An 11,480-nucleotide genomic window follows, 5' to 3' on the forward strand; every position below is an offset into this window, starting at 1 on the left:
CATTGTCAATTATGGACTAATTAGGCTTAATAGATTCGTCTCGCGATTTAATCTAGGAGTTGTGCAATTAGTTTTATAATTAGGCTATGTTTAATACTCCTAATTAGTGTCAAACATCCGATGTAACATGTGCTAAAATTTAGCACGTGTCTCCCAACCACCCCGACTGTTACGTGACGCCGGCTGCCGCGTCGTATTGATGTACCTGTCGTCGCCAAAGCTGGTAACAAACTGATGCTGATAGCCGGACAAAGCAGAGCTCCATACGCAGAAGCCAAGTTCGTCTCTGCAACAACACCCTTCGGAGACGAGCCAGAAGCACCGTCGCGTGCCAATGTCGTCAGGTCAGCCGCCGTCGCCGCCGCCGCCGCTGCCCCATGTCCTCCTCGTCTCTGCGCCTTTTCAGGGCCACGTCAACCCGCTCCTCGTCCTCGGCCGGCGCCTCGCCTCCGAGGGCCTCCTCGTCACCTTCTCCACGGCCCCTCATGCGGGCCTCAAGTTCAAGCACGGCGAGGAGGACGACGCGGCCGCCGACGGCGCCGGGCGCGGCGCGCTCCGGTTCGAGCACATGCGTGGCGAGGGGCTGTGGGCCCCTGACGACCCGCGGTACCGCGCCACCGACGACGTGGCGCGCCACCTCGACGACGTGGCCCCCGCGGCGCTCGCGGAGATCATCCGCCGCCAGGCCGACGCCGGGCGCCCTGTCACGTGCGTCGTGGCCAACGCCTTCGCCCCGTGGGCGCTCCGCACCGCGGGGGCCGTGGGTGTCCCGGGCGCCATGCTGTGGACGCAGTCCTGCACCGTCCTGTCACTCTACTACCACTACTTCCACTCGCTCGCGGCGTTCCCCTCGGGGGACGCCGGGCCGGACGCGCCGGTCGACGTCCCCGGGCTGCCCGCGCTGACCGCCCGCGATCTCCCGGCCCTCATTCACGCGCCGGAGGAGCTCGTCTGGCGCCAGGCGATGTTGTCGGACATCGCCAGCCTCCGCGAGACGGCGTCGTGGGTGCTCGTCAACACCTTCGACGAGCTCGAGCACGCGGCCATCCAAGCGCTTCGTGCGCACCTGCCAGTCTTGCCGGTCGGCCCGCTCTTCGAGACGGAGGACGGCGGCGGCGGCCACGACGTATGCACGGCGTGGCTCGACGCGCAGCCACCGCGATCGGCGGTGTTCGTAGCGTTCGGCAGCCTCGTGAACCTCAGCCGCGACGAGATGGCGGAGGTGGCGGGCGGGCTGGCGTCCACGGAGCGGCCGTTCCTGTGGGTCGTGCGCGACGACAGCCGCGACCTCCTCCCGGCCGCCGCCGCCGCGAGCGGCGATAGTAACACCAGGGGCAAGGTGGTGCCGTGGTGCGAGCAGCGGCGCGTGCTCTCGCACCGCGCCGTCGGGTGCTTCTTGACGCACTGCGGGTGGAACTCGACCACGGAGGCGCTCGCGGCCGGGGTGCCCGTCGTCACGTACCCTGTGTGGTCCGACCAGCGCACCAACGCCGCGCTCCTGGTGGACGCGTGCGGCGTCGGGGTCCGGCTCCCGGCGCCCACCACGCGCGACGCGCTGCGCCAGTGCATCGAGGCGGTCATGAAGGGTACACTGGAGGGGGAGGACATACGGGCAAGGGCCGAGGAGTGGAAGGGCAAGGCGAGCGCGGCGGTGGCCGACGGCGGGTCGTCGTGCAGGGCCACACGGGAGTTCGTTGGCGCTGTAGTGTCCATTGGAGCTGGTAACTGAAGCGCATGCAGTCGTGTTTATTCTCGCCTTTGTTCCGTAAGGCAAGTACGTATATTATACCCAAGCATGCAATTTACGCTATACTGTATGTGTAAGCCAATAAAGGTCTGTGTGTTAAAGTCCTCAGCAGCGCACGCATTTTTATCTTCTGCTGATGTTCTATATCAGCTTTTATTTTTTTAACGAACCGTAGCGTGAGTTTCTATTGATATAGGAGAAAAAAAGACAAAGACTATGACCTGGGGCAGGAACATGAAAAGAAAAAAGGAAACTATACTCATCCGATTGGATTGGGACATTAACGTGGGTAATCACTCAACTCAAAACCGTCAAACCCGACCGGTTGAATTGGAACATCAATGCGGCTGCCCACCCCAATCAACAACGGCAGCTGAACTGAAGCCTTCTCGCGGCACCCACCAACTTTCCCACGCACATGTAGTCGCCGAAACCTCCAAGTGTGACCCCGCGTCGACAGGGATCCGAGAGAAACATACCGCACCGTACCGAGAATGCCACCGCTATGCAGGACCCTTCGCCGTAGTACCCCTGCAACACCACACTTCACCTGATAGAGTGATACCACCCGATCTGGACCTCTCGCAAGCTGCCTCGCAGTCACCACCACAATAACACAAACGCACGGGAGTCTCACCACACCCGATGTGGGACTCCACCTCGCTCTCATCACCTCGATGAATCACCGCACACGGGGGCCTCGCTACGTCCAACATAGTACTCCATGACATAGATCCGTTTCTTCTGTCGCCATCAGATTGGAGAGCAGTGTTGCCCCGCTTCCCACGATCTCCATCAAACAGTCAAGCCACCATCACAGGTTGATTTCACCTCGTTGCTCCACCCGCACATATAGCATTCGCCGCCAAGCTAGCAAACCAAAAAAGTTGCTTGCGCCGTCTTCCGACGATATACCGCACCGGAGTTGTCGGGCATACACCCCAGGCCCACGAGTAGGCCTTGGACGGCCCACTAAGGGACGTACTCGGACAAGATCAGAACAAGGATGGACACATCCTACTCGGACTAGTCAAGTATGTTTATGGAAAACTACTCGGGCCTTTACCGAGTAGAACTCTGTAATAGTACCCGACTAGGATTCAGGCTTGTAACCCTGCCCTCCCGTGTATATAAGGGCGGGCAGGGACCCCTCTCAATAACAACTCCAGTTCATCAAATACAAACCAACACACAGGACGTAGGGTATTACGTGATCTAGCGGCCCGAACCTGTCTAAATCGTGTTCCTTGCGTCACCATTGATTCCTTGATTCTCGACGACCCTTACTGCATAAAAGACCACCTAGAGTACCCCCTAGGCGGGTTGCCGGTCTAAAACACTAACAGGAGTAGCCTAGCAAAGTTGAGCCACCCACCGCAATCTGTTGCAAGCCTAGTCATCCCACGATACTGTTGCTGCAAGCGCCGTCCTCGGACGCAATCCCACACCGCACTGTCAGTTACCGAGCAACGCCAGCCGCGGTCCGCTGCAAGCAGCAACCCGACAAGAATGCGACAATCCCTAGCCACCACCAGAACTGCGACCGCCTCCACGTGAGCGCAGCAACTCCCGTCAAACTTGACATCTTGCACCATGCCTCCTTGTCGCGCCACAAGCCCGTCGTGGTGGGGCCGCTGCCACCAGCTGCAGCCTCCCATGATCAACAGTGTCCCCAGCAATGCCACAAGCTGAGTTGGATCTTTAGAAACGATGCCTCCACGAAGGGGACAATGCCAATAGCGTCGCCTCGCTCGTCCAGAATCTGGACATGGATTTCACCTAGAGAACCCTGTTGTGACGACCGACCCCTAAATCTTCCAAGCTAATCTTAATTGGAGCCCTTGATCATAGTCATCTGCTTTGTTTTACCGCGCCTGAGTGCTCAGCTATCCGCCCGGTTCCGACCCCGGAGACCCGACCCCTCTCCGGTCCGCTCCTCTCCCGACCCCGGCAAACACAGCTCACCGTCGGATCCTTCGAAATCTTTCTCAAACACCGTTCTATCCGCCCGGTGGACCCGCGAGATCTTTTTTCCCAGATCCTTCGCGACAGGCGCACTCGAGTTGCATGCCCGCTTCAGAGTCTTCCTGCCGCGTGGCTCGTCTTCTCCGACGCTCGCCGCTCAGTTTTGTCTTTGACGAGCGACCAAGTGGGTTCTCGCGCCCCCTTCCCCAATGGCAGCGGAAGCCCTCTGCAACCTTTCTGTAGAACCTCTCCTCCCGCGCCCATCATCACGCCGCCAGATCCCGGCCCCAGAGCCCGACGTCGCCCGTCTTTTCTGTCACTTCGACCACAGTCGCGCTGCCTGGTCTCCGCTACACGACGATTCCTCCATCGCCAACCCGACCGCGGCAGCGACAGCTCCTTTCCCCACCCTGTCAGAAGCCACCCGACAATCTGTTGCTCCGCGCTCGCCCGCGGCTGCCTGTCTTCTCACCTGTGCGCCCTCGTTTCTAGCGCCATTAAACCGGTCGCTTCTATCAAATCTTCCGCACGGCGACGCCCGCCTCCGCCAAATCTCAACCACCAGTCTACCGCTCCTACGCCGCCCTGACGACAGAACGCAATGATCGCTGGCGTCACCCCCAGAGCCCTGCACCACCGCCCTATTCGCTCAATCGCCGCCCCGGCAGAGCACTCCATTGCTTCTCCCCGGCCTTCGCGCCGCTTCCCTTCTCTCTCCCCCGCGTCGCTTCCTTTCCTCTGTTCCCGCAGCTATAAAAGGAATGCACCAGCCGCCGGAGCTCCCTCCGCCATTGTTGCCTTCAGCCATTCTCTCGCTCTCTGCTCAAGCTCCTAGCACCGCACACCAAGTCCTGAGGAGCTCTGCTCTCAGATTCTCTCTCAGTTTTCTCCAAGTCACCTAGCAGCTTGCTCCTCCGTGCTGCGTAAAAGCTTTCTTGTGATCAGCAAGAAGCGCCGCCGCCGCCGTAGCTTTCCCGGTCTTAGTCGTTGTTCCAAGCTTCGAGTCCCTCCGCCCAAGCCTGCTTCTTCCCGACCCCAAGCTTTCCTTTCAGGAAGAAGGTAAGTTGCCGACCCCAGTCCGGTTCGCCCGACCCCTCCTATCCGCCCGACCCCGGTTCCGTCTCACCCGACCCCATCTGTTCCGCCGACCCTTATCTACCTCGCCCGAGGGCTCGACTATGATCTTTTCTTCAACCCGAGGGTGTATGTGTAAAACTTAGGAACCCTTCAGCGCTTGCGTCTGAGGACCCCTAGTATACCACATCCTCTAGTTCAAGGATCAGAGCATAAGTTCCTTTCCGACCCTTGCCTTTCGATCTTTATCAACTCTCTTGAACCTCCCTACCCTCCTGCTCTTTGTCGCGAGTTTCTAGGCTCAGGCGAGCCAGTGTTGCTGTTGAAATAACTGTCTATGCTAACTTTTGCATTGCATTCGTGTAGAGCTGCACCTCACCGACGGCTTCTACGAGCTACACCTGGCGCTAGAAGAAGGAGCTGTAGCTGAGTTCCTATCCGCTGAAGCCGAAGTCGCCCCCGACGTCGAGCAGTTTCCTTTCTCTTTGCTTGAAGGCAAGCCCCGGTTGCATGAAAACCTTGCATGTTTTACCAGACTTGCGCATGCCTTCTGTAACATGCTTGTGCATTTACGTATAGGAGTTGTGTGAAACCCTAGATGCATGACTTAGTGATCCCCATGATCTGAGCACTAGCTGTTGGACCGAGTAGTCGCCTTGCTTAACTAGGAGACGGTAAAAGTCGAGTGATCTCCTGTCACTCGCGAGTTGTAGGAGTTGGATGTCTACCTTCTGTTACTACTATAAGGACGATGGGCGGGGCAGGGTTTGGTAACTCTTTGGTGGATGGATGGTCGCCCCGTCTGTCTATGAAATCTTGTTAAGGCCCGACAGTCGTGGTGTTCGTGATCAAGTGTTTGAAAGTACTAGCCTCATACTTAGTATGGGATGAGGAAGCCTAGTACCGGATTGAACCTAGATGTGAGCGGTCGCCCCATTGTTCTTGGAACGGAGTTTCCCCTGCTGGTTGTCGCACGTGGTGGTAAGCGTGGTCACAGGACGGCAGAGGCCGGGTCTGTGGAACCTTACACCAAAGGAAATGGGCCCGACACGGGTTAGGGGATTGATGGGGAAGGCCGACACAGGAAGCGATCTCCGGGTGCGCGGATGTCGTGAGGCTAGGTTCACCATGCATGGTTAAAAAACTCGAATCGATTCGTCTGCCTCTCACAGTCTGAGATTGCTTGATCGCTATGTCACCCTGAGTAAATGAGGAATCTGATGATGTCATGTTTGTTGATATACCTATACATCTTGTTTGATCCTATGTATGCTTAGAATAGGTTGCAAAACCTAGACTGGTAAATGAACCTAGAACCGGGGCTAAAACTTGAAAATAGGGTTACTTAGTGCTTTTGGCAAACAAACCCCTCAGCCAAAAAGTCCTGCATGTCTAGGAGAAGGAGTAGTTTGGCTCCTATCGGTTAAGTCTTGTTGAGCTTAGTAGCTCAGCCTTGTTGTGGCTCCTGTTTTTCAGGTGAAGTTGCTGCTCCCGACCCCTCTCTTGCTGGCGCTTGGCCGCCCCAGCTTCCGCCAGGCTGGACGGTCGAGTGGGATCCTTCCTCGGACGGCGAGGAAAGGAACCAGTGATGTCCCGGTTGGCCTCACCAGGGATGTCCGACCCCGACGATTGCTTCCGCTAGTGGTTTTACTTTTGTGGTTTTCCTTGAATCTTGTAAAAACTCTGATGTTGATTTTATGGCCGAACTAAAAGGTTAAATCGGTTAACTCAGTGGACTCGTTGTATTCTCTGGAACCACTCACCTTCGTGTGAGTCTGCTAAACTCGATCCTGTTCAAGTGGTTGAATCGGATGAAATCCGACGGCACTTCGTGTTAACTTGACTTAAACGCATGAGTGTCGCATATTAGGCGGCTTAACCCTGTCTAATCAAGCTAATCCGAAGTGGTTCCGCCACACCTGTGCAGCAGGGATGGAGCTCCAAAATGACGCCCCTAATGAGGAGAACGACACCCTATGGCGCCGCCGCCATCGCCATCAGTGAGATCGCCGTCAAAGGCTTTCGCCCGGAGCTATGACATCCGTAGGCACTGCACGTACATAGCCCGACGCTCCCAGGACCGCAGCCATGGAAGCCTCCTAGGGGCGGCGTCGCCGCGGTGCCTCCTTGTGTCCTTCGTAGACCCCCCTCGGTTGTGCCACCACGACACCTCATCGCAGCGTCAGTACGCACCCGGTGGCTACAGCGCACGATGTTGATGGCAGTTAGCATGCCAATTTGTGAACCGCAAGCGCATGGATCAGTTGTAGCTTGTCACTTAGAGTAATCCCCAAGGTTTATCAATCCATGGAACAAATGGATTTGCACGCTTAATTAAGCACTAATCTATGTAGCCGAAGGTTCTTTGTATATGATAATATTGATCTAACAAAAGAACTAAGAGATCTAGATTAAACCAGATAGAGAGTATGAATGTGAACAAGATAGATAAAATGCTTGTCCAGGGATTTAGAATCACTTGTAAATGCAATCGCCAAGCATGAAAGGACTCGATCTAAGTATTATCATGAGTTGATGTGAACCATGCCGGACACTTTCTCTCTCGCACGTTGTCACTACACGAGAATACTCAACTATTGGACAATAAGACATGACATGATGATCGTTCTGGGTAAACAAATAAGCAACCCAAAGTAGCACCGGCCAGCCATTACATGAAGGTGCGTCATCAAGATATGATTGATAAAAAATAGATCTTAAACATGAAGTTTAGTGTTTACAAATCAAGATCTCCATACAATCCCAAGGATAAATAGAAACTTTACCCATAATCTTACACATGTTGATAGAATTCTGAGTAAAGATTGTGCTGTAGATCAATTGGGCTGAAGATGATGAAGAACGGGGGCAGGAAAGCCCCAGGCCGATCGGCCTGGGCACCTCCAAGCCAATCGGCTTGGGAGGTTTTCCCTTCCTCTGGTGCTCCGCTTCACGTGGTTTCTTGCTGATCCAATCTTCTCTCCATTTTTCCTCCTTGAGGCGGCGGTGGATGGTGTTTTCGTGTTGTTTCCTCCTCTCCCTCCAACTCTTCTTCAAGTAATCCATGAGGAGGTATTTATAGTCTCCAATAGATGGCGGCTCTAGGTTAATGGTCGATGGAAAAACCCTAGAGATGTCGTGGACATCACGTTGAAGAAACAGGAGGCCGACCGGGCCCAAAAATAGGCCAGGTCGCCCAGAGACTGGGCCCTTTCTGGTCCTCCTGATCCTCTGTTTCCTCGTGCTGGCTTCCCTCGACGACCAATGTCCAAATATTCATTAAGCTTTTTATGTAAACCCCTTAATTATATCGTATTTTCTGTTATAACGCAGTACACTCCAAAATATAACACATGCGATAATGGTATTAATTTATGTGCCAACTAGTGGATTAGTATAGTAATAAGCATGAAAACAGAACTGCTCGTGCGTGCTTTCCGTCGGATCCCAAACACTAGTTTACTGTCGGATCCCAAAAGGTGTCCTTTCCGTTCTTGCGTGCACTGTGGCTGCTCTGCTTGGAATACGAGGGGAACTGGGGAAGAATGAGTCCCGGCAAGTACTACGGTCTACGGCAGTGAAGGTCGGGAAGACGACGAGATGGATGGCCTGCTCGTGCGTGCTGCTTACTCAAAGCTGACTGACAAGTATAAAAAAAAAAAAGCTGACTGACCGGATCGTGGTGGAAGCGACCCCCGGGTCCAACGCGTTCGCCCTAAGTCTAACGCGTACGGCGAGTTCCTACGGGTGGTTAGATATGAGGTGTTAAAAGTCACGTCGGATGTTGGGATGCTAATTAGGAGAATTAAATATAAGTTAATTATGAAACTAATTGCAGAACCCTGTGCTAATTTACGAGACGGATCTATTAAATATAATTAATTCATCATTAGCAAATAGTTACTGTAGCATCACATTGTCAAATCATGGACTAATTAGGCTTAATAGATTCGTCTCACGAATTACCCTCCATCTATGCAATTAGTTTTATAATTAGTCTATATTTAATACTTCTAATTAGCATCCAAATATCCGATGTGATGGGTGTTAAACTTTTAACACCCTGAAGCCAAATCAGATACGCAAAACACCAGATGTTTCCATTGGAAAACACCGGGTCCGGATCTGATCGACAAACGATGCTAGAGCTATGCTACGATCGTGGTGAAGATGTACTCTCCGCCTGCAGGCTCCGGGGAAGTAAATAGAAACGTCTCCAAGCATTTAGCCATTTACCATACTTCTTCAAGCTCCGGGGAACTATGCTACGATTGTGATGAAGATGTACTCTCGTTTCACGATTGTGTGCGCTATCGTTTGCGTGACTGCTGGCAGGTACCTAATGATAGCAGCTTCCATCCAGGCTTTCATTCAGCTTTCAGGTGCTCAGCCCGGCTGGCGGACACGAAAACTCAAAAAGGGAAAGGAACAGTTCTGAACACACCATGCCCTCCCGAAGTCCGCTGCATCGTCGCGCCACCGGCGGCAGGGCAGCAAGCAGCCATTGGTACCCGATTCCGACCCCAAAGCGACCAGCCCAACCGACCCGGACTCCCCGCGGGCACCCGTGGTCCGTCGGTCCCACGCGCAATTCCACCTCGACAGCGACCTGAACCCACCACCCACCGGGGGGCACCGGGCCACCATCGTCACTCATCACTCGACTCGACTCATCTTTCTGTTGTCCCTCTCGCACGCACCCAGCCCAAGTCACCAGCACCAAACCCGCCGCCATCACCCCCGCCGTCACCTCCCGTCCCTCCTCACGTCCATCACACGCGTTCTTCCAAGCAACACAACACCAGCCGGGCCCCGGCGCGCACGCACACACTCCTCAGCTCCTCATCCTCGCGCGGGGCAGACCGAGGTAACCCGAGGCTTCATGGGCAACTTCGCGTCGTGCACGCTGGCGACGGCGGCCGGGACCGGGCGGGGCGCCCGGGTCGTGCTCCCCGACGGGCGGGTGCGGCAGGTGCCGCTCCCGGCCACGGCGGCGGAGCTCATGCTCGAGGCGCCGGGCCACTTCCTGGCGGACGCGCGCGCGTTGCGGCCCGGGCGGCGGATCGAGGCGCTCCCGGCGGACGAGGCCCTCGTGCGCGGGGCGCTCTACGCCGCGCTCCCCATGAAGCGCCTGGGCGCCCCCGTGGCGCCCGCGGACGTGGCGCGCCTGGCGGCCGCGGTGGTCGCCAGCGGGGAGAAGGCGCGGGCGGCGAGGAGGAGGATGAGGCCGGCGTCGTCGCCCGCCGCCACGGCCAAGGTGGCAGCCGTCGTCGCGCCGCCCGAGGTGCTGGAGGTCGCCGCCGCCGCCGCCGCGTCGCTTCTGGAGACGGACGCGCCCAAAACGAGGGCCCCGAGGCTGGAGGAGATGGCCGTGGACGACGCGGAGGCTGCGGCGGAGATCGAGGAGCTCAAGCAGCGGCTCAGCGGCGGCGGGCGCCGGTCGAGGCGGCCGACGCTGGAGACGATTCAGGAGGAGAGCTACGCGGCAGCGAGATGCTGATGCAGGTCAATAATGGTCAAGGCCAACCAAGATGGGAAAGGCTGTCTCTCGTAGGCTCATAGCTTCTTTTTGTTTTTTTTCCTTTTTCACTTCTCCCCTATTCACCTTGTGTAAAATACCAGTACTTTTTTTTGGAGAGAGGAAAGAGAAACATGAGTTGGATCGAAATGGTTTTGAAGAGTGATCGATAGAAATGAGGGAAACTTGAGCAGTTCAGTTACCAGACCAATATATTTACAATTCATTCAGTATTGTAGTAGATGTCATTTCTTAAGCATGTTCACGATTTCGCCATTTTCCAGGTATACAGAACGGAATTGGTGAAGATTAATTATTGTGCCTGACTTAAAATTAGGACACATTACCATAATCAACGTATATATTAGTATCTTACTTTGAAAATACATCGTGTTCATCTTTGTGAGCAATCTTTTCCCCACCCTTTAGAATCAGAATTATAAAAACGACATGAACGTCGATTTCAAGATATGTCAATGGTGATTTCATAATCTCAAAACTGCCCAAATGAATAGGATGTGCGTGTATATCGACAAAGGTGAGTGTGTTGCTGGTACCTCTTGGAATGCAGTATTAGCAACACACAAGATTTTTCACAAGAATGCAAAAGAAAACAACAAATTAACAAGCACAAGAAAACTGTAGAAATGGTTGCGTAGACGGAGCAGAGTGGTCGAGCGTAAAGGAAAGTTCCCATAAGACTAGTGTTACATTTTCTACAATATTCATATAATTTGAGTGTTTTTTTTCTTTTTGGCAAAATCCTCATATGCACATGATATAAACTCTATCTATATGAGCAACTTTGAGAGATTAAATCAACAAATAGCATGGCTTATTGTTAATGTTTAAATCATCTCCCACTAAAATGATAACGCCTATTTTACTTTTCTATAATAAATTTTAAAAAATACGAGCACCCGTATCTAGAGTATCTAGAGCGTATCTAGGAACCATGTTCCTCCGAGAGAGCTATGGGCCTATGCCAATTGCCAACTTCCGGTAAATTATGGTGAACGCGATGGACTTTTCAAGAGATATGGACTGATTGACATTTGCAGGGAGCGACGGATATTAGACGAGGACGCTTTTGGCCGCGTTTCAAGGATCGTCAGTCAAGAGCTCTGTGCTAGTGCTGAGTATTTTCTTTTCTTTTATGCAATGGCTTGCCGCTCT

The 11,480-nt window shown here is 54.2% G+C and overlaps 2 protein-coding genes across 2 annotated transcripts; both read left to right on the forward strand.

The window, feature by feature from the left end:
* The first annotated feature begins 249 nt into the window (after positions 1 to 249).
* LOC101759351 (gallate 1-beta-glucosyltransferase) lies at positions 250 to 1,876 on the forward strand. The gene has a single exon (XM_004969517.2). It carries the CDS (start codon positions 335 to 337, stop codon positions 1,727 to 1,729), a length of 1,395 nt encoding a protein of 464 aa, XP_004969574.1. The 5' UTR covers positions 250 to 334; the 3' UTR covers positions 1,730 to 1,876.
* Positions 1,877 to 9,421: 7,545 nt separating this feature from the next.
* Positions 9,422 to 10,534, forward strand: LOC101759756. The gene has a single exon (XM_004969518.4). It carries the CDS (start codon positions 9,669 to 9,671, stop codon positions 10,284 to 10,286), a length of 618 nt encoding a protein of 205 aa, XP_004969575.1. The 5' UTR covers positions 9,422 to 9,668; the 3' UTR covers positions 10,287 to 10,534.
* Positions 10,535 to 11,480: the final 946 nt, after the last annotated feature.

Source organism: Setaria italica, chromosome V (genome assembly GCF_000263155.2).
Source record: "Setaria italica strain Yugu1 chromosome V, Setaria_italica_v2.0, whole genome shotgun sequence".
Taxonomy (NCBI): domain Eukaryota; kingdom Viridiplantae; phylum Streptophyta; class Magnoliopsida; order Poales; family Poaceae; genus Setaria; species Setaria italica.

Bases quoted from the DNA above. Each gene is read 5' to 3' on its own strand.
- LOC101759351 (XM_004969517.2), top strand. From the start codon at position 335: ATGTCGTCAGGTCAGCCGCCGTCGCCGCCGCCGCCGCTGCCCCATGTC.
- LOC101759756 (XM_004969518.4), top strand. From the start codon at position 9,669: ATGGGCAACTTCGCGTCGTGCACGCTGGCGACGGCGGCCGGGACCGGG.